The sequence below is a fragment of the Eucyclogobius newberryi genome, unplaced genomic scaffold (genome assembly GCF_026437365.1).
Source record: "Eucyclogobius newberryi isolate DKJ021-1_F unplaced genomic scaffold, fEucNew1.0.hap1 SCAF_1, whole genome shotgun sequence".
NCBI lineage: Eukaryota > Metazoa > Chordata > Actinopteri > Gobiiformes > Gobiidae > Eucyclogobius > Eucyclogobius newberryi.
The window spans coordinates 6,431,878-6,459,530 of NW_027315723.1; the positions used below are offsets into that span (position 1 = coordinate 6,431,878).

The 27,653-nt window shown below is 42.8% G+C and overlaps 4 protein-coding genes across 6 annotated transcripts in view; 3 read left to right on the forward strand and 1 right to left on the reverse strand.

The window, feature by feature from the left end:
• LOC140365177 (CLIP-associating protein 1-B-like) overlaps nt 1–27,653 on the forward strand; it is a 182,173-nt gene that overhangs the window by 138,406 nt on the left and 16,114 nt on the right. The window lies entirely within an intron of this gene.
• LOC140364084 (inhibin beta B chain-like) lies at nt 422–2,027 on the reverse strand. Its single transcript, XM_072450340.1, has 2 exons — nt 1,573–2,027; nt 422–1,390 (listed from the first exon to the last, which is right to left on the reverse strand). The coding sequence occupies exons 1-2, from the start codon at nt 1,871–1,873 to the stop codon at nt 609–611; spliced, it is 1,083 nt and encodes a 360-aa protein (XP_072306441.1). The 5' UTR covers nt 1,874–2,027; the 3' UTR covers nt 422–608.
• LOC140364245 (ras-related protein Ral-B-like) lies at nt 11,430–16,516 on the forward strand. The gene is made up of 5 exons (XM_072450373.1): nt 11,430–11,561; nt 14,405–14,570; nt 14,652–14,860; nt 14,977–15,151; nt 15,209–16,516. Exons 2-5 carry the CDS (start codon nt 14,457–14,459, stop codon nt 15,314–15,316), a joined length of 606 nt encoding a protein of 201 aa, XP_072306474.1. The 5' UTR covers nt 11,430–11,561; nt 14,405–14,456; the 3' UTR covers nt 15,317–16,516.
• LOC140364407 (fas apoptotic inhibitory molecule 1-like) lies at nt 21,817–26,190 on the forward strand. Of its 3 annotated transcripts, XM_072450534.1 has the most exons (5): nt 21,817–21,903; nt 22,014–22,182; nt 23,132–23,360; nt 23,750–23,799; nt 26,042–26,190. In XM_072450534.1, exons 2-5 carry the CDS (start codon nt 22,069–22,071, stop codon nt 26,180–26,182), a joined length of 534 nt encoding a protein of 177 aa, XP_072306635.1. In that variant the 5' UTR covers nt 21,817–21,903; nt 22,014–22,068; the 3' UTR covers nt 26,183–26,190. The 3 variants fall into 3 exon arrangements, with proteins under 3 accessions (XP_072306635.1, XP_072306643.1, XP_072306628.1); XM_072450542.1 differs by lacking the exon at nt 21,817–21,903 and having other exon boundaries at nt 21,941–22,182; nt 23,755–23,799; nt 26,042–26,123; XM_072450527.1 differs by lacking the exon at nt 21,817–21,903 and having other exon boundaries at nt 21,947–22,182.

Sequence of the window (27,653 nt, forward strand, 5' to 3'; positions counted from 1 at the left end):
AAATGAATATAAATTTAAAGCCCATCCAAACAATATCATTTCATCCATTCAAATCTTCCATTTTTATCATTTCAAGCATTTCGCCTTACTGTTTTAATAGAAATGATATAAGCAAATGTCCACTAAATATTTGGCTATGGATTGAAATAGCATTTGTTCCATTTAAAGAGGCAATGACATACATTCAGTTCACCTTAGAAATAAAGGCCTTCTCTTTTCAGATGATTCCTCACTTTACACTGAGGCTTTATTCATAGATATTTGTTCCAGAAGTTTGTGTCAAATGTGATGTTCCACCTAAGAACCACGATTGAAATAAATCAATTGTGCGCTGTAAAATAAGTTGCATTTCGATTTGTGAAGAATGTGAATGTGATCGCAAAACATGTAGAAAACACTAAATAATATTTAGTATTATGGTCTAAACCAGAACTAAATTTGGTCGACCTGAGAATGTGGACAAAAAAGGACTTTTTTAAATCACCTTTAAAGCTGCAGCAATGACCAGTGTCCGATTGTTAAAAAGTGTTGATATCGGTCAATATATTCCCAAACAGACCGATATATCGGCCGATAAATTCTCCTCCTTTTGTACACAGACCAAAGCCTCAGGCACAACCGCACTCCTCCACCACCATGTGGGGCACGTCGCGTTTGATGATATTGTAGTCATCGTCGAAGTACAGCATGGACATAGGGGCCAGTTTAGTGGGGATGCAGCAGGAGGAGGAGGGGCCAGGGCCCAGGCCCCGGAGCCGGTATTGGTTCAACACGGCGGTGTGGAAGGACGACGCGGAGCTGGGTATCCCGGCCATGTGCGGGGGACAGCTGCCCTCGCAGTAGTTCCCCAAGTATCCAGAGGGCGCTATGATCCAGTCGCTCCAGCCGATCACCCTGAAGTCGATGTAGAACTGCTGTCGGCAGCAGAGCCCCGCCCGCCCGTCACACTCCAGCCCACGCTTTCGGATCCTGTGCCCGGCCTCCTCCTGCCGCGCCTGCACCACAAGAAATGGCCTGTGAGAATTGTCGTTTGGGTCCATCAGAACCGGAACCACGTGCTCCATGTCACAGCCGTCACAGCGAATGTCCAGGTTCTGCCTGCGGTGTCCCCCCTGGAACTGCAGCCGCAGCGCCCCCGTCAGGTCAAAACCGTGCCAGCCGCTGCGCCGCAGCACCACCTGTTTCTCCACCAGGCTCCACTGACTGCTGAAGCCTGCCCCCTGGTGGTACACCTTTACAGACACTTTACGGCTCCTCCTGCGCGGCTCTGAGGGTGGGACCGGGAACAGCCGCAGGTAGAGCCACAGCGAGGCCCGGGACGCAAACAGACTCTGGTTCCCCTCGTTTGAAACGAGGAAGAACATCCCGGACTGTGAGGTGACCATGTCATCTGCAGGAGGAGAGCAGAAGGTTTGAAGAAGAACAATAAAGTTTAAGGTGCATTTGATAATGAATGCAGTATTCAAACGGCTGCATTTTGATAAGAAAAATAAGAAACTAGTTTCAATAAATAACAGATCCAGAACCCAATATTAGCTTTATATGTCTGTAACACAATGTAACCTTCCAAACCTGTCTCTGCGAAGCTGATGATCTCGGAGCAGTCCTCCGCGCGGCTCTCAGGAGCCAGCTCCACGCGCCCGTCCTGCCGCACGGCCGCGTGCAGGCGGCGCAGCGCCGTGAGCATCGCGGCGCGCGGCAGAGTGTGCGTTATATTCGGAGGCGCATCCAGCTGCAGGCGGCTGAGGATGTGCAGCTTCACCACCTCCAGCAGGTCCCCCTCCTCGTGCACGCGCTCACAGGACGCACACGGCGCCTCGGTGCAAACGGAGCACGCGCACGACACGAGCACGAGCAGCAGGAGCGCGCACATGTTCCACAGTTAGTGCCGCAGAGCCGCGCATCGGAATCGGGCCGTGCGTGGAATTTGTGAACTCTGGATGTTTTCAGACATTCTCTGGAAATAATTTGTCGTTTCTTGCTCACGCTTTGACGTCACACTCACAGTTTAAGGAAAGTTTAACGTGTCCACAATAGAAGACTTCCAGGTCCTGCGCGTAAACCACGCACTTTGTGTTCACGTGTTCACTGTAATCCACTTTAAAACTCCTGATATGTTTCAGTATGTATCGTTTCTTATTCAGAAGTAGTCAATTTACTGTTCAGATCTCTCAGGGTCCAAGTTTGAAATAGTTTTCACTTTGAAGTCATCTGCTGTTGATGCTGTTGGTTAATGTTTCAGCCAAATCTTTATTCAAATGACAGTAAACTTGAGTCCCATGTGCCTCCGGATGTCTTCTTCTGCCGATCACAGGCTCGTTTCTCCTCCAAGAACGCCTTTGAAATGTGCCTAAAGTCTTGTATTATTATTATTATTATTAGGGGTTATTTCCCGACAGCCTCTCCTCCTCTGGATGCGGTCCTCGGGCCACAGTTCCGCGTTTCCAGATATTTACTGAAAATCTTTTGCTGCTTGTGTGAAGAATGTCTCAAACTTCCAAAAGTCTGTGTTCAGAGCTCGTGCGTAAAATGGTGTCGTGCCTCTTTATTCCTCAAAGATTCAAGCCCGCGTGTCAGTCCAGTCGCTCCATCCAAAGATATGATTGTAAATGCAATCAAATTTAGTCTTGTTGTTTGCCAAATGTCCAAGGTGCGTAAAACAACTAAACTGTAAAATCAAATGTTCAAACTTCAAGCCAAGTTTTTGCGCAGAAAATAATTTCAACAATTACTTAAAATGTGCCATTTTCCTCCTCTGAGCTCTTACCAAAATCCTGCTGAGATCCAGGTTTATTTCAGGCGCTTTGGTCGGTCTTGATTCGGTTCTGATTCAGCCCTGGTCCGGTTTTGGAGCGGACTAAACGCAGAGGGTTTGACAAAGCCCCGTTCACTCGGTTTTGAATCATGACCGTGCGCGCTCCCGTCTTCAGCCGCGTCACGCGCACTCACGCGCACGCGATCAGGAGATGTCTTTCCCATGATGCCCGCTAGAGGTCGTCAAGGCACCTTTTAGACTTATGAACTTCTGCATGAAACTCAATCATATCAGAACTTTTCTCTATTTTTATTTTTTTCTTCAGACATCTTCTTATGGTAGAAAAATAAGAAATAATGCGGGAGAGATTATAAGATAAGACAAGATAAGATATTCCTTTATTGTCCCACATGGGGAAATTTCATTGGTGCAACGCAGGTAGATACAAAGGTAGATACAGAAGAACAGATCACTTATAGGAAGTATGAAAAACACTTTCAATAGAAGATCTCCTATAAATAAATAAAAACTCCCATAGACAAATAAATAAATAAATAAATAAATACCATTGCATGTGATCCCGACAGTAATTGCACATGAATATGTGTCACGACAGCACATAGATTGCACATGAATTTCACAGTAATTGCACATATGACAGAATTGCACATCAGTATTAGGTTAGGTCAGTATTGCGAGTGTTCAGTACTAACAGTTTTTGTTATAAAGTCTGACAGCAGCAGGAAGGAAAGACCTACGGAACCTTTCCTTCACACATCGAGGGTGGATCAGTCTCTCACTGAAGCTGCTCTCCAGAGCGGAGAGAGTGTCCTGCAGGGGGTGACACTCATGGTCCAGCATAGATGTGAATCTAGCCAGGACCCTTCTGTCCCCCACCTCCTGCACAGAGTCCAGAGCACAGCCCAGGACGGAGCTGGACTTCTTGATGACTCTGTCCAGCCTCTTCCTCTCCCTCTCTGTGATGCTGCTGCTCCAGCAGGCCACACCGTACAGGAGGGCCGATGCCACCACAGAGTCGTAGAAGGTCTTCAGGAGTGGCCCTGTCACTCCAAAAGACCTGAGTCTCCTCAGGAGGTAGAGCCGACTCTGGCTCTTCCTGTACAGTGCGTCTGTGTTATGAGTCCAGTCCAGTTTGTGGTTCAGATGAACACCCAGGTACTTGTATGAGTCCACTCTCTCAATGTCCCGTCCCTGGATGTTCACTGGTGAGGGGGCAGTGGGGTGGCGTCTGCGGAAATCCACCACCATCTCCTTGGTCTTCCCCGCGTTGATGAGGAGGTGGTTCCGCTGACACCAGTCCACAAAGTCCTGCTCCAGTCCTCTGTACTCCGCGTCATCGTCGTCCGTGATGAGTCCGATGATGGCAGAGTCGTCAGAGAACTTCTGCAGGACACAGCTGTCCGTGTCATGTCTGAAGTCTGCAGTGTAAAGGGTGAAGAGAAAGGGCGCGAGGACAGTGCCCTGGGGCGCCCCCACACTGCAGGTCCAAGTGTCAGACACACAGTTCCGGGCTCTCACAAACTGGGGTCGGTCTGTGAGGTAGTCCAGGATCCACTCTGCCAGGTCATACTCCACACCAGCCGTCTCCAGCTTGTCCCTCAGGAGCAGCGGCTGGATGGTGTTGAAGGCGCTGGAAAGATCGAAGAACAGAATCCTCACAGAGCTGCCAGGCTTTTCCAGGTGAGAGAGAGAGCGGTGCAGCAGGGAGATGACGGCGTCCTCCACTCCGATGCCAGACCGATATGCAAACTGCAGCGGGTCCATGGCTGAGCTCACGGTGGAGCGGAGGTGGTCCAGGACTAGCCGCTCCAGTGTCTTCATCAGGTGGGACGTGAGAGCCACTGGCCTGAAGCTGTTGAGGTCTTTGGGGCGCGGTGTCTTAGGCACAGGTACCAGACAGGAGGTCTTCCAGACCTGTGGTACCACCCTCAGCTTCAGGCTCATGTTGAAGACATGCTCCATAACTCCACACAGTTCATCTGCGCAGGACTTAAGGAGCCTGGGGCTGATGCCATCAGGTCCTGCTGCCTTCCTCACTTTAATCCTCTTCAGCTCACTCCTCACCTGTGCTGCTGTGACAGTCAGTGGTTGGCAGGAGGACCGTGTGCTGGGGGGATGGGTGAGTCCAGGCGAAGTGGGGAGATGATGGTCCGGGGCGGAGAAATGAAGAGGAACGGATGCAGGGCATTGTCCAGCTGTGGAAGAGGGAGCATGCAGCTGTGCAGGGGGAGGGGCGGGTGACTGATCAAACCTCAAGAAGTGAGCATTTAAATCATTCACCCACTATCAGACATGTATTTATGTATATGCGTATTTATATGTATGTATGTACATTTAGTGCTACCATATATTGTCGTACATGTATTGTCATTGTATATATATATATATATATATATATATATATATATATATATGTATATATATATATATATATATATATATATATATATATATAAATTAATTTGTATTTATGTTTTACTTACATAAACACAAGATTTAGCACCAGGCAGATAGCTGTTGTTGGGGATCCAAATTAACTAATTACTAACTCATTTTGGAATAAAATGAGAAAAGTCAACCCCAAACATAACGCCATTTCAACCCAAATCTCCCCACAAAGCCAATGTTGGTAACCACCGGCCTAATTCGGTGGTTTATTAGTATTTTTGTATATTGCGTCTACAACACAATGATTGTAAAACAAGCAAAATGTCCCTAAAACAATTCTGCCTTATAAAGTAAAAACGCAAAAACTGCATATTTAAGACCAAAAAACATCTCACGCGGCCCAGAGGAGGACCAAGTTCTCAGACGTGATCTGTCGATTGAGAATGACTCTTGAATGAGAGTTGAAACGTCTTGTTTTCCTAAAAAACAGTGCAGATGACAATTCAATCTTATTCTACGATGGAACACTCCTGGACAGATGAGGGATTTACACCAATTTCATATCACCAAAGCTTTATGGCTCAACTCTGTACCAATTTTAAGAAATCTCAATGTTTAATTTGTTCTATAAATTCCTCTGAAACACAAAGCAAGTAACTTCTGCTAGAAATGTGCTAATTGACGACTTCAAACACAGATCCTGCACTTTTCAGTTTTTTTTACTGGATCGTTTCACACAATTCGCAGATGCTGCAAAAAATGTTTTTGTGTCTAATTTTGAAATGGGACACAAAACAGACGCGGAACTTTCACAATTTATTGTTTAACTCACATACTTGGTAAACTGTAACACACACACACACACACACACAAACAATTAACAAGACTGGCTATGGATACCGTCATACCGACTCAGGAACGAGGCCACCATCAGTCACCTCCTCTACGTGGATGACATCAAGCTGTATGCTAAGAGCGAGCGGGACATTGACTCCCTGATCCACATCAGGATCTACAGCTCAGATATCGGAATGTCATTGGGACTAGAGAAGTGTGGTCGGATGGTGACTAAGAGAGGGAAGGTAGTCCACACAGAGGGGGTCTCACTCCCAGAAGAGCGATAGCAGACATTGAGGACAGTTACAAGTACCTGGGAATCCCACAGGCAAATGGCAACCTCAAAGAGGAAACAAGGAAAGCAGCTATGGCCAAATACCTACAACGAGTGAGGCAAGTCCTCAGAAGCAGCTCAATGGCAAGAACAAGTCCCGGGCAATAAACTGCTACGCCCTGCCAGTGATCAGACCCTGCCAGTGATCCCATACCCTGCCAGTGATCCCATACCCTGCCAGTGATCCCATACCCTGCCAGTGATCCCATACTCTGCCAGTGATCCGATATCCTGCAGGAACAATCAGTTGGCCAAAGGAGGAGATACAGACCAAAGATGTTAAGACACGAAAGCTCCTGATCACGCATGGAGGGTTCCACCCCAAATCCAGCACCCTGAGACTGTACACTAGCCGTAAGGAAGGAGGCCGAGGACTAGTGAGCGTGAGAGCCACTATCCAGGACCAAACGTCCAAGATCCATAAGTACATCAAGGACAAGGTTCCTACAGATGACGTGCTCAGTGAATGTCTCAGACACTGGGGAACAGAGGATGATGAGGTGCTGGAGGGACCATCATGGGAGGACACGCCCCTACATGGGATGTACCACCGGAACATAACTGAAGAGGCTGATATCACAAAATCCTACCAATGGTTAGAAAGAGCCGGTCTGAAGGACAGAGGCCCTGATCATGGCAGCACAGAGGCCCTGAACACCAGATCAATACAGGCCAGATCTACCACACCAGACAAGACCAAAGGTGTAGCTGTGCAAAGGGGCCCTGAGACCATCCCACACATAACTGCAGGTGCAAGATGCTGGCAGGGACAGCATACATGGAGCGCCATAACCAGGAGCTGGCATAGTGTACAGAAACATCTGAGCAGAGAACGGGCAGGAGACCCCAAGGACAAAGTGGAAACACGTCCAAAGATGGGGGAGAACGACAGAGCCAAGGTCCTCTGGGACCTCCAAATACAGACAGACCGAATGGTAATGGAGAACCAGCCGGACATAGTGGTGGTCAACAAACTACAAAGGCAGTATATGGTTATGATGGTTGTTAGTTGCTAAAGATTTACTCGTTAACACACAAATACACTAGTGTAACTCTAATAGTTAGAGGGACAACATCAACATTGTAAAGGTATTTTTCTCACGGCAGAATAATTTTCATTATTTTTTCTTATTCTTCACTTCATCTTCTCTTCTTCTCCTCCTCTCCCTCTCCTCATGTCTCTCTCAGTAGCAGCAGGAGCAGTGGTTGCGGGCCTCAGGGTTGTAAGCACATACACTATAGTGACAGCAGATGGTGCAGTCCAACCATGGCTGAGCCTGAACATTAATGCTTCATTTAAGTGTAACTTAGTCCCGGTTTAGTCCCCGTTTATAAACTTTAGTGCTTGTTTAGTCCTAGCTTAGTTCTGTTAAATCCTGGTTTAGACCTGGTTTAGTTCCGGTTTAGTGCTGGTTTATTGCTGGTTTAGTGTTAGTTTAGTCCTCATTTATTTCTGGTTTAGTGCTGGTTTATTCCTGGTTAAATCCAGGTTTAGTGCTGGTTTATTCCTGGTTTAGTGCTGGTTTAGTCCTGGTTCAGTCCTGGTCATACATACTGCGGGAAGAGCAAAGCTGAGCTGGACAACAATTAAGATCAGTAAGAAAAGCAGTTCGGCCTTCTGCATCTTTAGCACTGTTTTAGTCCTGGTGTAGTCTTGTGATTGTCCTGGTGTAGTCTTGTTTTAATCCTGGTGTAGTCTTGTGATTGTCCTGGTGTAGTCTTGTTTTAGTCCTGGTGTAGTCTTGTGATTGTCCTGGTGTATTCTTGTGATTGTCCTGGTGTAGTCTTGTGATTGTCCTGGTGTAGTCTTGTGATTGTCCTGGATTAGTCTTGTGATTGTCCTGGTGTAGTCTTGTGATTGTCCTGGTGTAGGCCTTGTTTTAGTCCTGGTGTAGTCTTGTTTTAGTCCTGGTGTAGTCTTGTTTTAGTCCTGGTGTAGTCTTGTGATTGTCCTGGTGTAGTCTTGTGATTGTCCTGGTGTAGTCTTGTGATTGTCCTGGTGTAGTCTTGTGATTGTCCTGGTGTAGTCTTGTGATTGTCCTGGTGTAGGCCTTGTTTTAGTCCTGGTGTAGTCTTGTTTTAGTCCTGGTGTAGTCTTGTTTTAGTCCTGGTGTAGTCTTGTGATTGTCCTGGTGTAGTCTTGTGATTGTCCTGGTGTAGTCTTGTGATTGTCCTGGTGTAGTCTTGTGATTGCCCTGGTATAATCTTGTGATTGTCCTGGTGTAGTCTTGTGATTGTCCCGGTGTAGTCTTGTGATTGTCCTGGTGTAGTCTTGTGATTGTCCTGGTTTAGTCTTGTGATTGTCCTGGTGTAGTCTTGTGATTATCCTGGTGTAGGCCTTGTTTTAGTCCTGGTGTAGTCTTGTTTTAGTCCTGGTGTAATCTTGTTTTAGTCCTGGTGTAGTCTTGTTTTAGTCCTGGTGTAGTCTTGTGAGTGTCCTAGTGTAGTCTTGTGATTGTCCTGGAGTAGTCTTGTGATTGCCCTGGTGTAGTCTTGTGATTGTCCTGGTGTAGTCTTGTGATTGCCCTGGTATAATCTTGTGATTGTCCTGGTGTAGTCTTGTGATTGCCCTGGTGTAGTCTTGTGATTGTCCTGGTGTAGTCTTGTGATTGTCCTGGTGTAGTCTTGTGATTGCCCTGGTGTAGTCTTGTGATTGTACTGGTGTAGTCTTGTGATTGTCCTGGTGTAGTCTTGTGATTGTCCTGGTGTAGTCTTGTGATTGCCCTGGTGTAGTCTTGTGATTGTCCTGGTGTAGTCTTGTGATTGTCCTGGTGTAGTATTGTGATTGCCCTGGTGTAGTCTTGTGATTGCCCTGGTATAATCTTGTGATTGTCCTGGTGTAGTCTTGTGATTGTCCTGGTGTAGTCTTGTGATTGTCCTGGTGTAGTCTTGTGATTGTCCTGGTGTGGTCTTGTTTTAGTCCTGGTGTAGTCTTGTTTTAGTCCTGGTGTAGTCTTGTTTTAGTCCTGGTGTAGTCTTGTTTTAGTCCTGGTGTAGTCTTGTTTTAGTCCTGGTGTAGTCTTGTGATTGTCCTGGTGTAGTTTTGTGATTGTCCTGGTGTAGTCTTGTTTTAGTCCTGGTGTAGTCTTGTTTTACTCCTGGTGTAGTCTTGTTTTAGTCCTGGTGTAGTCTTGTTTTAGTCCTGGTGTAGTCTTGTTTTAGTCCTGGTGTAGTCTTGTGATTGTCCTGGTGTAGTTTTGTGATTGTCCTGGTGTAGTCTTGTTTTAGTCCTGGTGTAGTCTTGTGATTGTCCTGGTGTAGTCTTGTGATTGTCCTGGTATAGTCTTGTGATTGTCCTGGTGTGGTCTTGTTTTAGTCCTGGTGTAGTCTTGTTTTAGTCCTGGTGTAGTCTTGTTTTAGTCCTGGTGTAGTCTTGTGATTGTCCTGGTGTAGTTTTGTGATTGTCCTGGTGTAGTCTTGTTTTAGTCCTGGTGTAGTCTTGTTTTACTCCTGGTGTAGTCTTGTTTTAGTCCTGGTGTAGTCTTGTTTTAGTCCTGGTGTAGTCTTGTTTTAGTCCTGGTGTAGTCTTGTGATTGTCCTGGTGTAGTTTTGTGATTGTCCTGGTGTAGTCTTGTTTTAGTCCTGGTGTAGTCTTGTGATTGTCCTGGTGTAGTTTTGTGATTGTCCTGGTGTAGTCTTGTTTTAGTCCTGGTGTAGTCTTGTTTTAGTCCTGGTGTAGTCTTGTTTTAGTCCTGGTGTAGTCTTGTTTTAGTCCTGGTGTAGTCTTGTGATTGTCCTGGTGTAGTTTTGTGATTGTCCTGGTGTAGTCTTGTGATTGCCCTGGTGTAGTCTTGTTTTAGTCCTGGTGTAGTCTTGTGATTGTCCTGGTGTAGTTTTGTGATTGTCCTGGTGTAGTCTTGTGATTGTCCTGGTGTAGTCTTGTTTTAGTCCTGGTGTAGTCTTGTGATTGTCCTGGTGTAGTTTTGTGATTGTCCTGGTGTAGTCCTTGTTCTTTGAGGGAGTGGGACTTTCCTTTGGCTTGTATTTATTTGGTTTGGAAAAGGTTGGAGAGACTTTGAACAGTCAGCAACACAAGCCATTTTTGTGCACATGATTTGAAGACTAATGTAAAAGACAAATGTGTGATTGTTTTGTATTTTTGACAGTTCTTCACTCTAAAATGAAACCGTTTCAGTGACTTGAATAGGCCCATTATTATTTGTGTAAAAATAAAAATTGTTTTAACCACGATGATGAGGCAAAGTTTAAGCCCTAAATAAGATACTTTTATTTAATTTTTTTTAATATGCCTATATCTCTCAACAAAATTAACCAGCAAATGTAAACCTGGGCCCATCCTTTTTTATTTTGTTTTATTTTTTATTTTGATCCATTTTATCTTTATTTTTCCCCTCCATTCCTTATCAAGAAATGAGAGGTTTTGTCTATAGGAGTTTTTGTTTATAAGAGTTCTTCTATTAAGAGTGTTTTTTAAACTTCCTATAAGTTATCTGTCCTTTTCCTCTATATCTACCTGCGTTGCAACAATGAAATTTCCCCATGTGTGGACAATACAGGAATAGCTTATCTTATCCGTTTCTTTAGATGTATATGTTCCAAATGTGTACAATTGTGTACATTTTTACAGATAACATTTGCTATTTGATGAAAAACCTGAATCTCTAATTTATTTAGAATCTCTAAATTAAGATTTTTACACATTCATCTACATTGTCTCGCCTTAATATTTCCAATTTATGACAATTCTGAACCACCACACGTGTAAAGAATATTTACTTTGATACTTTTGTGTCCGTATGCTTTATTAGACAGGAACTCACGACACTGCGGCCGGTTTGATAATATAATACATCCATGGGCTTGACTTGGAGCCGAAAATTCATAAAAATGAAATACAAGGAATTTTGTGACGTCACATACTGTTATGGTTATACTCAAACTACAGAGCTCTCACGCGGTGCTAATCATAAATCCCTTTTTAAAATTTTGATTTGTATCACTGCCACATTTTCTTATGTATTGAAAAGTATTGTAAAGTAACGCAACTTTTTCATGATTCAGTACAACATCCTTTGGTTTAACTGAGTTCGGATTATTCTCTGTCTGCGTTTGTCAGAGTGCCGCCTCTTCGCCACGTACACGATCTCTGTCCGAGGTGGGGCAGCGGCGCTTTTCGGTAAAAGTGGGAAAAGTTTGTCCTTTTTTCCGTCTTCTCTTCGCTTTATGGCGCCTTTTCCCGCGGCCAGTCTCTGAAACAAAACTCGGGTAAGACTTTGAACTCGTATTTCAACTTTATTTCAACTTATTCTTCTTTTCAAACCCATTTACTTATCGTTTTGAGCTATGTTCCCCGGCGCTCTCTGCACTATCTGAACACTTCACGGCCAGTTTATCAGTAAGCAGAGTGACAGTCGCCACAGCCAATCAGAGGCCTCGAAGGGATGGTCGCTCTGCCGTTGAGCCAATCAGAAAGCGCGAAAAGTTGCCGTGGGCGGGAACAGGGAAGCGAAGTCGATTCTGCAGATAGCTGAATGTCACAAAGTTTATAGTTTAGAGGAACCAAAAACGGCTGAAACTGTTCCTCTTTTTGATAATACACATCTTCATAGACACATTTCCATTTAATATGTATGTTTTGAATGATTGTAATGTAAACGATTAAATATAAAAAGTATAGTTACAGTTTTAGACACGTATGTCTGCTCTTGCAACATGTTTAACCAATTTAACCGGATTTAGCACCGTTTTATTACATAACTTTTATGTAAAGTTGAACGATAGATCTGTGGTGCACTACAAATTCAAATTTGTTTACTTATTTTTCAAGAAGATCTTAATCGAATTGCCTACATTTTGTCATGAAGTAATATTTCAAAAAAGGTCTCTATAACTGTATATTATTGTTAGAATGATCACATTAGAGCGTCATCTGCAGTGAAATGGCTGATAAAACCGTGATAAACCAAGTGTAAATACATTGTGACCTTAAGGCTGAAGTTAATGCAGGTTGAAGACTAAACCTGTTCCACCACTACATAAACACACTGTCAGAGGTGGGAGATGTGATGCAAACAGATAACATCGCAATTGTTGTTGCAAAATTGGAATATGTAGTATATTGTCTATAATTCAAACATTTAAAGAATACAGTGACATTTCTGCCCTTTTGTGGTTTGTAATTTTACGGTCCATTTACGTTTTGTGCGACACTTCGACCAAGACATTCACAGGCACATTTTAACACATTCCTGATGCATTGTTAAAATAGTTTGTAATCAAAATAATTAAGGATCAGGTTTTTTTGGCCCCGATTCCGAGTCATCTGATTTTGAGTATCTGGCTATACCGAGTCCCGATCCGATACTTTCGTAACATATTTTTATTTTTTAACATAAACGGGTTGTCCCCAGTTTTATTTTATTTTTAACACTTTTAACGGTGTGCCTTTCTTTGAGGTAGCTTGAATAAGAAATAATAGTGCGTAATAGTAATTTGAATGAAATAAAAATAGCAGCTCAACTTAAAGGCGCAATGGACGATTTTGCGGCGATTTGAGAACGCAGGTGGAAGTGCGCATGCGCACTCCCCCGTGCGGACTGATACAACACACACGTGCATTTGTTTATTAGCGCAACGGAGCGCATCGCATCTCTCGTCTCCCGTAGATTTCTGTCCACTTCTGCATCAGCTCGAACTGTCTTTCTCCGTCTTCATTTTGCCCCGTACACTGAGGGAACTATATTATGATAGATCCATGCGCTTAGGCACGCGGAAACGTGGGGGCGAACCGCACGCGGCTGCAGGTGAGCGGTAGGTGCGTTTTATGATTGATACGTGGCAGGACAAATGATTTATCCACGCCACGAGGAAATATGATAAAAAAAAATTGCTGGAAAAAATCGTCCATTCCACTTTTAAAATACCCAGCAGGCATGTAAACAAATAAGCAAAGTGTGTATTAAATGAAAGTGCAACAGTGTCATAAAGTAAGGCCATAATGTGCTTTTCAGAACTGCACTCTTAATTCTCTTCTGACTTATAATAAATGTATGTTTTTCTTGATGAAATCTGTCTGAATGTTGAGTTGAGAGTAACTCAGGGGCGAGTGTTCTGATCCTCGCGGTCGCCACGGTGTTTATCATGTCGTGCTATCAGCCCGCACTCCACCCCCCGTGTCTGTGCTCCAGAATGGTGATGACGCCCTCGCCCAAACCGCACCTCGTCTCACCCATGGCTTTCTTCATATTAGCAGCGTTTGTCCCGCAAAATGACATGAACCCGTTGCTTGTCGATGCCCCAGTTGTTGAACATTTTTCCTTAATCTGTGTGATGCGCTCTGCTGTGACATGCAGGAGCTCACGGCACAAAACAAAACATTCATGCATTATACGGAGGTGAGAGACTAATAATAAGCTTGAAATGTATAGCGCTGATCAAACTAATAAGAGTAAAATTTATATTGATCAGTGATCGGGACGCGACATCCGATTTCAACAAGTCTGAAACCACATGATCGGCCCGATTTCCTTTCACGTGATCGGAAATCGGGACATCCCTAAAAATAATGTTTTTTTTCAATATCGCCCAAACCTATGGCCTAATATGTCCAGAACCCTCTTAGTTTTAAGAGGTTTCTGTTTCTGTACCTAATCTGTGTTGCAACCCTGGAATTTCCCTATTGTGGGACAAATAAAGTTTATCTTATCTCATCTTATGTCCTTTTTTAGACACAAATATGAGGCTAATTTAGTCCACTGTCATCGTTTTATACGCCCCAAAAATATATAAATACTTTTATTTGAACACTGATACATTTCCATTGCTTCATGGGACATGTACTTCTGTGTTTTTACACAGTGAGTTTGTTCATGGTTTGATGCTCTAGGATTGAACTGTGGAACCTGGAACTCATTCCTTTCAATTATTTATTTGATTTTCATTATTTGACAAAAACCTATGTACTTTTAATCATCGTTTTAGCCTTTTTGATAACTATTTGATTTAATTTTAATTTAAAAAGATTGACATTCACAAAAACTATGACATGAAATATTTTGACCCTCAAAATGACTACATCTGGTCCTCTGGCTCTGATTCTGTTGTTACAGGTAGCTTCCTTTAGACCGGTTTGGATCCCGGTTCAGAACCCGGACTTGGACCATGGCGTCGGGTAAAGGGAAAGGCCAGGCGTCTCTGGCTCTCCATAAGGTCATCATGGTGGGCAGCGGAGGAGTGGGCAAGTCTGCTCTCACACTACAGTTCATGTACGACGAGGTAAGACTAAGGCTGTTTTAGACCCATTGTAGACCTGAATTAATCCTGGTTTAGTCCTTGCCAATAATTGTCTCGTCTTAGTTCGTGGAGGACTACGAGCCGACAAAAGCAGACAGCTACAGGAAGAAGGTGGTGTTGGACGGAGAGGACGTTCAGATTGACATTTTGGACACTGCCGGGCAGGAGGACTACGCCGCCATCCGAGACAACTACTTCAGGAGCGGAGAAGGTTTCCTGCTCGTGTTCTCCATCACAGAGCACGAGTCCTTCACCGCCACGGCAGAGTTCAGGTACGAACAACCTCCCCCAGGTCCAGGTCTGGTCCACTGCTCCTCACAAGTTCAACCCAACCGAACCCAGTGACATGCATTCACCAGTCATCCTGGTCTTGTCCTGGTCTTTACAGGGAGCAGATTCTGCGGGTGAAGGAGGAGGAGCTGGTCCCTCTCCTGGTCGTGGGGAACAAGTCGGATCTGGAGGAGCGGAGGCAGGTCTCGGCTGAGGAGGTGTCGAGCAGAGCCGTGGAGTGGGGCGTGCCGTATGTGGAGACCTCCGCCAAGACCAGGGCCAACGTGGACAAGGTACTGGACCAGACCTAAACTAGGGAGTAAACCAGGACTAAACGTTTGTCTCTTTAGGTGTTCTTTGATCTCATGAGGGAAGTGCGGAAAAAGAAAATGTCCGAAAGCAAAGATAAGAACGGCCCGAGTGGGAAAAAGAAGAAGAAACGCTGCTGTATACTGTAAGATTCTGTAAAAATAATTAAAAGTATTATAAAAAAAAACATCCAATATATCATTTATATCTGTGAAAATGTAGTTAGGGCTCAGGACCAAAAAGAGCTTCTGTGAACATTGCAAAAATGTACAAGGTTGAAATAGATCTCTGACAAAGACGGTACTAGAGCGGGACTAGAGCGGGACTAGAGCGGGACTAGAGCGGGACTAGAGCGGGACTAGAGCGGGACTAGAGCGGGACTAGTGCGGGACTAGAGCGGGACTAGTGCGGGACTAGTGCGGGACTAGTGCGGGACTAGTGCGGGACTAGTGCGGGACTAGTGCGGGACTAGTGCGGGACTAGAGCGGGACTAGAGCGGGACTAGAGCGGGACTAAAGAGGGACTAAAGAGTGTCTAAAGTAAGACTAAAGCTGTAGTTAAGCATGACTAAAGCAGGACTGAAGCGGGACTAAAGCAGGTCTAAAGTAAGACTAAAGCAGGACTGAAGCGGGACTAAAGCAGGTCTAAAGTAAGACTAAAGCAGGTCTAAAGTAAGACTAAAGCAGGTCTAAAGTAAGACTAAAGCAGGTCTAAAGTAAGACTAAAGCAGGTCTAAAGTAAGACTAAAGCAGGTCTAAAGTAAGACTAAAGCAGGTCTAAAGTAAGACTAAAGCAGGTCTAAAGTAAGACTAAAGCAGGTCTAAAGTAAGACTAAACCAGGACTGAAGCAGGTCTATTTTGATATAGTGACGTCTGAAATGTTTGAACTTAGAAATATCTAAAATTATTGCATACATTAAAAATGATTACTTATAAGTAAATGAGCAAAACCAAAACTTGCTCTGGATTGTGCCAAAATATGACTTTTGTTCTTAAAATGATAAATAATAAATAATGCAATGTAATTGAATTTGTCATTTTCTTTCTATATTTTGACACGTCACATCTTTCCATACAATTCAAACTATGTTTCATGATCATTTATGTCGTAGATCTAGTTCTTGTGCTGTTTTGACATGTTTTGCTGTTTGTTTCTCTCTGTAATCTCAAATTGTTTAGTTGATCTTTGTTGTCATTACTGTTATATGTTGCATGTTTTATTTAAATTTTATTTTTGTGTTGAAATCAGTGTGTTAGGGTGAAAGGGACATGTATATTTGTGTAAAATGTATTGTAGCACATTCTTCACATAAAACACTCTGAATTTTAATAAAAATATTCATAAAGTATCTAAGATTTCATGTTATTTTGGGCTGTAATGTTTGAATGCTGTAATGATGAATCTGCCACTTGATGGCAGCGTGCGGTAGAAATAAGTTAACTTTAGTGATACATTTCTACATTATACATTGTTTATTTGGACAAGACACAAAACTCTAGTGTCTTGTCCAAATAAACATGGCTCTAGTGACTAGAGCCAAACATAAGTTTTCACTTAAAATATCTAAGCTGCAGTTAAAGATGTTTTTAGATTTATTCAACAGAACTTGAAGATAATAGAAGTAAGAATTGTTTTCTTATGTTTATGTCTCATTAGCTTTTTGTATTAATACATTTAAAGATGTGCTTTGTAACTTTTCTGGTGAAGAGGTCCTCCACCTGCTGTCCTCATAGAGGTCCTCCACCTGCTGTCCTCATAGAGGTCCTCATAGAGGTCCTCCACCTGCTGTCCTCATAGAGGTCCTCCACCTGCTGTCCTCATAGAGGTCCTCCACCTGCTGTCCTCATAGAGAATGTTCCACAATATGGCATTACACTTATCACCGTGTAAGAATTCATTATTCAACTATTGTTTTATCATCAAGAAAACCAATATGTGAATAATTAAATAAATTAAACATTAAAAAAACAAATCAAAAAAAGTTAAATGCTATAGTGTTGAACAATCCCAGTTTGGACGTTACAGACTGGGAGGTTTTCCGAGCTGTGATGGAATGAGAACTCACTACACGGACGCTGTGACGTCATACATTATTATGATCGATTCTGTGAGAACAGCATTATACACCACAGTTGGGCAGTTATGCAGCAGGAGGAGGCAGCGCACAGGGCGAGTGACAGAGAGCACTACAAAGAGGCAAAGTATGGATTTAGCAGGGAGGTGTCCAGAGCTAGATCACAGTACAATACACGTCTGAAACAGCAGTTCTCTAACAACAACCCCACCTTTGTGGGGAGTGGGCTCCGGCGCTGTTCTACACGGCCATCACTGAGTCCATCCTCACCTCCATCACCTCCTCCATCACTGTGTGGTACGCTGGACCCACAGCCAGGGACAAACAGAGACTACAGTGTATTGTGGCTCTGCTGAGAAGGTGATCGACTTCAGACATCCATCTCTGCAGGACCTGAACGTCTCCAGGACTCTGGGACGAGCAGGTTGGATCACAGCCGACACTTCTCACCTGGATACGGACGATTTGAGCCACTCCCCTCAGGCAGGAGGCCACTCCTCTCAGGCAAGAGGCCACTCCCCTCAGGCAGGAGGCCACTCCCCTCAGGCAGGAGGCCGCTCCCCTCAGGCATGAGGCCACTCCCCCTCAGGCAGGAGGCTACCCGCCACAAGAACAGTGTATTTCCGTTTCTTGCGATTGGACTCATGACCACCTCCTAACACCTGTGTCTTTAACTATCATTTAATCAATCACTGCACTGTTCACTTTCTGCACTATTTCAGACCATCTGTAAATGTTTGTGTAAATATCTGTGTACATTCCGAGGCCAAGTTTATTTTCTATCTTATTTTATGAGTAAATTCTTAATTTTGCGAAGTGTGTTCAATGACAATGGCAATAAACCTTTTCTGATTCTGATTCCTGGCAAAGCAAGAACATCTCCATGGAGACAAGCAGGTGGTAACTCAGATACAGTTTTTGCACCCCATCAGGGTTCACACATATCCTGGAAATTCTGAACTATTAATTGTCTAGTAGAAAAAGCTTCAGTTGTAGTCATCTGGACTCAGTTTGAAAAAATAGACGTTTCGACTCTCATCCAAGAGTCATTGTCAATAAAGGAATTTAGGTCGAGAACTCCTATATTAATACTGTTCTGTGGTAAGACCCGCCCAATGGGAGGAGCCTTCCTGAAGTAGAAAGAGTTGTTTGTTTCAACAGAAACTCCCCCCTTGTATCTACCGAGCCTATTCAGAATTTTAATGGGCTATTAGAATCCTCTTTGTCTTTGTGAGACCCTGGCTCAACCACCCTGAGTACCTGATTAGCATCTAAATGTCCTGGTCCTGGTCCTCTACCTTTCCAGGGGTTCAGTATCCCATTATAAATAACAGGAAGATTAAATCTTAGCCCTCCATTCCTGTTTAAAGAAGGTCTTTCTTTTTTAACAAAAATAGCTTCCTTAACTCCTCTTTCAAACCATCTTTTCTCCCTGCTTAAAACCTTCACCTCACCGTCTTCAAACGAGTGATTAGAGGCTTCAAGATGGAGATGCACGGCACTCTGAGGTCCTGAACTTGTATTTCTTCTGTGCTGATAGAGCCTCTTGTGTAGAGGCTGTTTAGTCTCACCTATGTAACGTTCTTTACAGCTTTCTTCACTGCATTGGATCGAATAAACTACATTGCTCTGTTTTTGAGTCGGCAACTTGTCCTTAGGGTGAACCAGTTTTTGTCTTAAAGTGTTTCCTGGTTTAAAATAAACAGGGACTTCGTGTTGTCTAAAAATTCTCTGCAGTTTTTCCGACAGGCCAGACACATAAGGGATAGAAACACCCTTCCTTCTCTGTTCAGTTTCCCTTTTGTCCTGCTTCTTGGTTCTCTTCACTCTGTTGAGAGCCCAAGCGGGGTAACCACAGGCTGAGAGGGCATTTCGGACATGTTTTTCCTCTTTCTTCTTGCCCTCTGAGCTGGTGGGCACACCTTGAGCTCTGTGTTGTAAGGTTCTGATCACCCCCAGCTTGTGCTGTAGTGGGTGGTTGGAACCAAAGAGCAGATACTGGTCCGTGTGTGTAGGTTTCCTATATACTTCTATTTGGAGTTTCCCGTCCTCTCCTCTGATCGTGGAACAATCAAGAAAGGCCAAGCGATTCTCCTTAGCGTCTTCTCTTGTAAACCTGATATGCAGCACTGGAAAAAGATCACAGCATCAACATCCTCCAGCAGACAAGGGACGTTGCACTGTGATTCTCAACGCAGCTGATTACGAAGCCAAAGTCCACACCCTCCTCGAGGACACGACCACAAACGAACGCTTGAAAAGAGATCCGACCAGTGGCTACAAGAAGAAAGTGATAGACTGTTTACAAAGGCTGGAAAAAGAGGAAACGATAGACCGGCCTCTGTATTACAGACTGTATCCTGGTGAAGCCATGCCTTGCATTTATGGCCTTCCAAAAATACACAAAAAGGATGTTCCACTCAGACCCATAGTGTGCAGCGCAGATTCCATCACTTACAATGTGGCCAAGCATTTAACAACTATATTGGCTCCGCTTGTGGGGAATTCGGAACATCATGTGGAAAACACGCACAACTTTGTGGATAAAGTGAAACATCTCCAACTGGACCCAGATGACCTCATGGTTTCATATGATGTTGTGTCCCTGTTCACCTGCATCCCGACCTCTGATGCAGTAGCAGCGGTGAGGATCAGACTGCAGGAAGACACCACCCTACAGGAAAGGACCAAACTGACACCTGAACACATATGTAAACTGTTGGACATCTGTCTGAACACCACTTACTTTCAATTCCGGGGACAATTTTACAGACAGATTCATGGCTGTGCCATGGGCTCGCCCGTCTCTCCCATAGTGGCCAACCTGTACATGGAGCACTTTGAGAAGAAGGCACTGTCCTCATTCTCAGGCATAGCTCCAAAACTGTGGCTTCGCTATGTCGATGATACTTTTGTAACAATCAAGAAACAAGAGTTGGAAACCTTCTCTGATCACAGCAATGCTGTGGACCCACATATTAGGTTTACAAGAGAAGACGCTAAGGAGAATCGCTTGGCCTTTCTTGATTGTTCCACGATCAGAGGAGAGGACGGGAAACTCCAAATAGAAGTATATAGGAAACCTACACACACGGACCAGTATCTGCTCTTTGGTTCCAACCACCCACTACAGCACAAGCTGGGGGTGATCAGAACCTTACAACACAGAGCTCAAGGTGTGCCCACCAGCTCAGAGGGCAAGAAGAAAGAGGAAAAACATGTCCGAAATGCCCTCTCAGCCTGTGGTTACCCCGCTTGGGCTCTCAACAGAGTGAAGAGAACCAAGAAGCAGGACAAAAGGGAAACTGAACAGAGAAGGAAGGGTGTTTCTATCCCTTATGTGTCTGGCCTGTCGGAAAAACTGCAGAGAATTTTTAGACAACACGAAGTCCCTGTTTATTTTAAACCAGGAAACACTTTAAGACAAAAACTGGTTCACCCTAAGGACAAGTTGCCGACTCAAAAACAGAGCAATGTAGTTTATTCGATCCAATGCAGTGAAGAAAGCTGTAAAGAACGTTACATAGGTGAGACGAAACAGCCTCTACACAAGAGGCTTTATCAGCACAGAAGAAATACAAGTTCAGGACCACAGAGCGCCGTGCATCTCCATCTTGAAGCCTCTAATCACTCGTTTGAAGACGGTGAGGTGAAGATTTTAAGCAGGGAGAAAAGATGGTTTGAAAGAGGAGTTAAGGAAGCTATTTTTGTTAAAAAAGAAAGACCTTCTTTAAACAGAAATGGAGGGCTAAGGTTTAATCTTCCTGGTATCTATAATGGTATACTGAACCCCTGGAAAGGTAGAGGACCAGGACCAGGACATTTAGATGCTAATCAGGTACTCAGGGTGGTTGAGCCAGGGTCTCACAAAGACAAAGAGGATTCTAATAGCCCATTAAAATTCTGAATAGGCTCGGTAGATACAAGGGGGGAGTTTCTGTTGAAACAAACAACTCTTTCTACTTCAGGAAGGCTCCTCCCATTGGGCGGGTCTTACCACAGAACAGTATTAATATCGGAGTTCTCGATCTAAATTCTTTTATTGACAATGACTCTTGGATGAGAGTCGAAACGTCTATTTTTTCAAACTGAGTCCAGATGACTACAACTGAAGCTTTGAACTATGGAACACGCCTGGACGAATGAGGGATTACACCGACATATTAATTGTCTGTTTTGCAGAAATGGAAAATGAGAAAGAAAAAGCCAATTGTCATATATTTCGCACTTAAACAATTTTACTCTCTTGGCTGCATTATTGGATATCAAATGAATAGAGACTGTTACTCAATTTATTCATCATCCCTGTCAAACAAACTGCTTAAATCCTGCCAAATAAATGGTACCAGAAGACAAGTAGTTAACACTTAATACTTCAATATATGTACATTTGATTTCATCATTTGCAGTCGTTGTGGACTTAAGTGATAAGCCTCTTTTTTTTTTTTTTTTTTTTTTTAAACTGTATAAAAAGGTTATTTGAGTAAAAATACTTTGCAGTAACTCCTTCTACTCGAGTACATTTTGTCTCCTCTGCACCTCAGCTCTTAAGAAATCCTCTTACACTAATTCCTGTTGTGCTGAGGTAGACACTGTCCTCTCACTGCTGCGGTGGACCTGGGATGGACTTGGTCTAGACTTGGTTTAGACCTGGTTTAGGGCTGGTTTAGACCTGGTTTAGGGCTGGTTTAGGGCTGGTTTAGACCTGGTTTAGTCCTGGTTTATGGTTGGTTTAGGGCTGGTTTAGACCTGGTTTAGGCCTGGTTTAGACCTGGTTTAGGCCTGGTTTAGACCTGGTTTAGACCTGGTTCAGACTTGGTTCAGGTATGTGTAAGCAGGTGTCTGCTGTATGGGAGGTGTCGCTCTCTGACAGAGTTCACAAGATTGAGTTTGAACACGGAACCACCACCGGGAAGAGGGTTGTGTACATCAACGGAGAGGTGAGACCAAGACCTGGTTTAGACCTGGTTTAGACTCTAGTTTAGATCAGTTTGAGCCCTGGTCTAGTCCTGGATCTGTCCGTTGGTTCATTCCATTTTTTTTAGGTTTTGTCCTTGGTTCTATTTATTGCAGCTGCAGCAACTCAATAATTTCCTTTGAGGATCAATTAACTATTAACTGGGTTTTGAACCTGGTTTTAGTCCCTGGTCTAGTATTTATTTCATACATGTGTTTGTCTCTGATTTAGTGCCTTTTCCCCTCCCCATTTTAGCCCTGGTTTGGATTAGTCTGCTTTTAGTCCTGATCTAGTCCTTGTTTCAGTTCCTTGTTCAGCCAATGTTTTAGTCTCTTTTTTGACCAGGAACGAGTCAAGTCCTGGTCTTTGTCTTTCAAGACCTGTTTTCTTCCTGTTTCAGTCCTGGTCCAGCCCTTGCTTTAGTTCCTGGTCTAGCCCTTGCTTTAGTTCCCGGTCTAGCCCTTGCGTTAGTTCCCGGTCTAGCCCTTGCTTTAGTTCCCGGTCTAGCCCTTGCTTTAGTTCCCGGTCTAGCCCTTGCTTTAGTTCCCGGTCTAGCCCTTGCTTTAGTTCCCGGTCTAGCCCTTGCTTTAGTTCCCGGTCTAGCCCTTGCTTCAGTTCCCGGTCTAGTCCTTGCTTTAGTTCCCGGTCTAGCCCTTGCTTTAGTTCCCGGTCTAGCCCTTGCTTTAGTTCCCGGTCTAGCCCTTGCTTTAGTTCCCGGTCTAGCCCTTGCTTTAGTTCCCGGTCTAGCCCTTGCTTTAGTTCCCGGTCTAGCCCTTGCTTTAGTTCCCGGTCTAGTCCTTGCTTTAGTTCCCGGTCTAGCCCTTGCTTCAGTTCCCGGTCTAGCCCTTGCTTTAGTTCCTGGTCTAGCCCTTGCTTTAGTCCCCGGTCTAGCCCTTGCTTTAGTCCTGGTTAAGTCTCCGTTTCTCCTGCAGGAGCTCCTCCGCAGAGACTGGATGTTCAAGCTGGTGGGCAGAGAGGCGTTTTCCTTCGGCATTCCTCCGAATAAAGCTGTGATCCTCATCGAAGCCGTTGGAGGATTCTCGTACGAATACTCGCTCCACGTCAACGGCCTCACTCTGCAGAAGTTCACCCAGAACCGGACCAGGACCTCGCAGACCTGGGCCCTGCGGCTGGACCAGACGGACTACAGGATTGTACTGGGTAATACAACACTTTTTACATCATTATTTTGTCATAATAATAAAGTAAAATATGTATATGTAACTGTCTGGACGAAGCATTTGAGTTATAATTTGAAGTTGGTGTAGCCTATTTGGAAGGACAAAACCTCAACATCTGGTATTTTGAAAGGATAGACACAAAAATTAGAATAAATAAGTAGGTGGAAAAGTATAGGCTCTGAAAAGCAGCCTGAGAGGAAGAGGCCGTGAGATGGCGTTCTTGTCTGGACTCGATCTGGTTTGATATGAAAAATACAAATCACTAAATGACTTGTAATCTCAGCACAAAATTGCAATTGTATTTTTCCCCTGCACCTTTTGGGCCCAAAATTGAACTGTTAATCACTGGAACGTTTTATTTTTGGACAGAGAAGGACACGATGGATGTCTGGTGCAACGGACAGAAGATGGAGGCAGAGGTGAGACACTCGAATGAATGTGAAGTTATAGTGCGTAAGACAGGTTTTTATGATTCTCTCATTTTGACTTTATCTGGTGTATATATTATATACTTGTTAAATACAAGATAGTTTTACACCAATACAGTTGCTATTTGTGGAGAAAAGTTGAAAACACTGTGGGAAATGACAGGAAGTGACCTCACACCATGGACACTCATTCCATCCAAAGTTTATGCATAATTTATACAACAGTATATTTTGAACCTCTAGACCAGGGGTGGGCAATTATTTTCCTCCGAGAGCCATATTCGAATCCAGGCAAGTAGCGGAGGGCCGGCCCACGATCATTGGTGTGAAGGAAAAAAAAAATCTAAAAAATTAAATATCAAATAGAAAATCACTTTTCTGTTAAATATAGGCTATTGAATATATTATTTAATTCATTTCACGTCATATTTATTAAGGATACAAGTGCAGACCGATGCCTGAGGGCAAAAAAATATATATATATATTTTTTTTTTAACATTACTTGACATGTTTGGCGGGCCACATTATAAAGACAAACGGGCCACATGTGGCCCGCGGGCCGTAGTTTGCCCACGCCTGCAAGTCTATACCATAATAAAGAAACAAAAATAAAGTTTAGGCCCAGTGGTGCCTGGGTAATTTCCTTGTGCGATGTCACAACCAGGAAGTAAAATTAATAAACCTAGAAAATGTGCTCAACTGGTAGAAAATGTATGATTTATTATTTTCTATTAAAAAATGCAATCTATTCTGAACAAAAAGGCATTACATTTACTTTATTGTCCTATCATCACACCATACTTGACATAATTGTATTGAAATTTGGGGAAACAAAAACTGGAACTAGAACGAGAACCAAACTTTATATTACAAAAAGGGTGACTAGACTGAGCAATCATAACCAACTGTTCAGCCAATGAAAAATGTTACAGTCCTTCAACTTGGTAGATTTGTATAAGTTTAATCAAACATAATCAAATCCCCAAATAATTGCAAACAAATTTCACGTAAATATAACTTGTATGTTTGACAGCCATTATGTAAGAACGAGGCTGAGGGAACATTGGTTATCAAGTAAAGGGCTTATATCATGGAATAGCTGTTACGACGAATAAAACATGATTTTATTTCTGTGAAAACTAGAATGCTTGTAGATTATTGTTGGTAAATTTCTCTCCAGTATTATATTGATTATAAATGTCCACTAATGTACTACAATATTGATTAAAGAGTTGGAGAAAAGCGTGGGCCTTGGCTTCTGCCCCTGTCAAATAAATATGTCTTGATCATTATCTTGTTCTTGTTTTTTTTTATTGTAGAGCACATTGTGTTGTTGAACAAACAGTAATTAAATATAACATGTTTCTCTTTGCGATAGCACGTGACTTTAGTGCAATCATGATCAAAGCGTGACATTTGGGAAAATTAAGTTTTTGCATTTGTGGACTCGAGGTGAGGTTTTAAGAAACTCTTGGTTTTGTTCAGTTTTAGATCATTTTCACACATGTCAGTGCGCCCTGTGTGTTTAGTTCTGTTTTCTCCACTTTTGGGTCGGTGTATTTTATTTTATTTATTTATTTATTTATTTAAGGACATAGCATTGGACGAACCAGATGCAATGTTTTAAGTGTATGTAGCAGAATGCTTAACCAGAAGAATGAGGGACAATTAATTTAATATATTTGAGGTGGTCCAAGAACAAGGGCAAAATATGATCTACATGAGTTTAAATGACTTTTTTTTTTTTACCTCTGGCAGATAATTTGGCTTGAAATAAAGAAAATAACTTTATAAAAGTCACATAATCCGCACAGGTTGCCTTTTCGCAGGATCAGCTCTGGGGAAAAAAGGGGTTTACGCAGATAAAATTGGGATCGAAGCTGCAGAAATGTTCAATGTATTTCTAATGGTCAATCATCTGTCAGTAAAAATATGTGTCTGGAGGAGGAAATGTATGATCAAATCTAAAATAGTTGTGTTTTTTTTTAATTAAAATAATTGGTCTTTTTAGGGTTAGAGTGAGAGAAAAATACTGCTTTGTTTTTCCTGCTTTAGAGTTTTTGGGTTATGACTGATTTCATATTATTTAGAGCAAGTTTGTCACATAATGTTTTAGCCTGATTTTCCAGCTTTAGGATGAGTTTGTTTGCCATGTTCTTCACCTGAGGATGTTTGTCCACTACATTATACTCACTTTGTGCTATGTTTTTGTCCTGATTTTGCGTTATTCAGGGCGAGTTCGTGGAGGACGGGACAGAGACGCGGTTCTACATTGAAGAACATGAAATCTGTCTCAAAGCATTTTCTGAGCCGGGGAAGAGGAAGGGAATCACATACTGCCTCCTGCTGGATGGACAGAAAATACACATTTAAAGGCGATTATACTTATACTGGGGAGTGTCTAGTGTTGAACGATCACATATATAGATTGTAAATTGTAAAACGAATTATTTCAATGGTTCAATAATACAGGCTCATTGACTTTCATCTTCATTGTCATATTTCACCATAACAAGAAACAGATTTTCATGTGTTTCTATTGTTGACGTACTACGTGATATTTTTGAACCCTAATACTTACTGTTTTGACTTTTGGATTGTAAATAGTGGTGAGACATGTTCACACTATCTTAAACCAAACAAATACAAAATATAAATAATGTCCAAACAAGAAAATGCAATTTGAGCTGATTTATTCACACATTTGAGCAGCAAAATAAATACTCTGCTGATAAAAAAAAAAAACGTGAGCTAAAAATGCCCGTGCACCCTTCCACCTTGACCTATGAATTAAGGCGCCCCATGACCAAACACATGTTTAACTAAACACTGAGTAAATTAAATATGCTAAAGTAACATCACAATGAATAATCAATATGCAAAATAAAGAAAAATACCAAAATATGAATTCAAACAAAACATAAATAATCAACTTGGCAAGTTGGCTGGGACAGGGGGCAGTAGTGATATTCAACCTCTATTGTTTCTAGGCCAGTATTTTTAAACCTTTAAAACAAACACACACACACACACAAAACAATCTCTCCCCGCATCATTTCTGCCCATTCCCCTTTTTTTCTTTTGTGTGTGTTTCATGTGAAGTGTCTAAGGTGGATTAAAAGAAGGAGGACATTTTCAGAGTGTCTCCACTTAGGACAGAGATGTTGTCCTAAGGAACCTCTCGTCGTTCCAGCCAGCCTGAGCTCAGCCATTTATTAGCTTGTGCAATGGCTTTTCCTTTACTTTTCTGTATCCTCATCATTATCTTTATTATTGTATATTTTCTCTCACTTGTACCACAGGTAACACAGGGTCAGTTTTCAGCCACAGGGAGGCGCTATTACCCTTCCGCTCCTTTTCCTCTTTCATACAATTTATTTTTTCCATTAAAAGCATAATTTATTTTATGTTGAATAGGTTTGAGTTCAAGGTACTTCAACAGACTAAACTCTGACTGGGCATCTATGTATTGTTTGTTTTATTTTTTGTTTTAGGACTATTTTTGTAAATCATCCGGCTCAGAATTTCAAAATAAAATCTGGAACCGTGGCTTAATCAGTGCATGAGTGACGTCAAGAAATTCTAACGTACAGAGAGGAAAAACACATGAATATATGATATAATTTCATTGTAAAATCAACAGGAGCACGGAAACGTTGGCTCTTCTTTCCTGCAGTTAAAGCTTAGTATTTTCATGTAACCAATGTTTATGAATTTATTCATATATATTGCACATAGCCTTGTAGCTGTATATTCTTTTTACTTACTGTATTTTGTACACCATTTAGTATCATAGTAATATTTCATGTATCCTATATCTAATTCGTTTTCATCCAAATTCATT

Bases quoted from the DNA above. Each gene is read 5' to 3' on its own strand.
- LOC140364084 (XM_072450340.1), bottom strand. From the start codon at position 1,873: ATGTGCGCGCTCCTGCTGCTCGTGCTCGTGTCGTGCGCGTGCTCCGTT. The intron at 1,391-1,572 runs GTTTGGAAGGTT...CTCCTCCTGCAG, and splicing joins CATCAGCTTCGCAGAGACAG to ATGACATGGTCACCTCACAG.
- LOC140364245 (XM_072450373.1), top strand. From the start codon at position 14,457: ATGGCGTCGGGTAAAGGGAAAGGCCAGGCGTCTCTGGCTCTCCATAAG. The intron at 14,571-14,651 runs GTAAGACTAAGG...GTCTCGTCTTAG, and splicing joins TACAGTTCATGTACGACGAG to TTCGTGGAGGACTACGAGCC. The intron at 15,152-15,208 runs GTACTGGACCAG...TTGTCTCTTTAG, and splicing joins CCAGGGCCAACGTGGACAAG to GTGTTCTTTGATCTCATGAG.
- LOC140364407 (XM_072450534.1), top strand. From the start codon at position 22,069: ATGTGTAAGCAGGTGTCTGCTGTATGGGAGGTGTCGCTCTCTGACAGA. The intron at 22,183-23,131 runs GTGAGACCAAGA...TTTCTCCTGCAG, and splicing joins TTGTGTACATCAACGGAGAG to GAGCTCCTCCGCAGAGACTG. The intron at 23,800-26,041 runs GTGAGACACTCG...TGCGTTATTCAG, and splicing joins GACAGAAGATGGAGGCAGAG to GGCGAGTTCGTGGAGGACGG.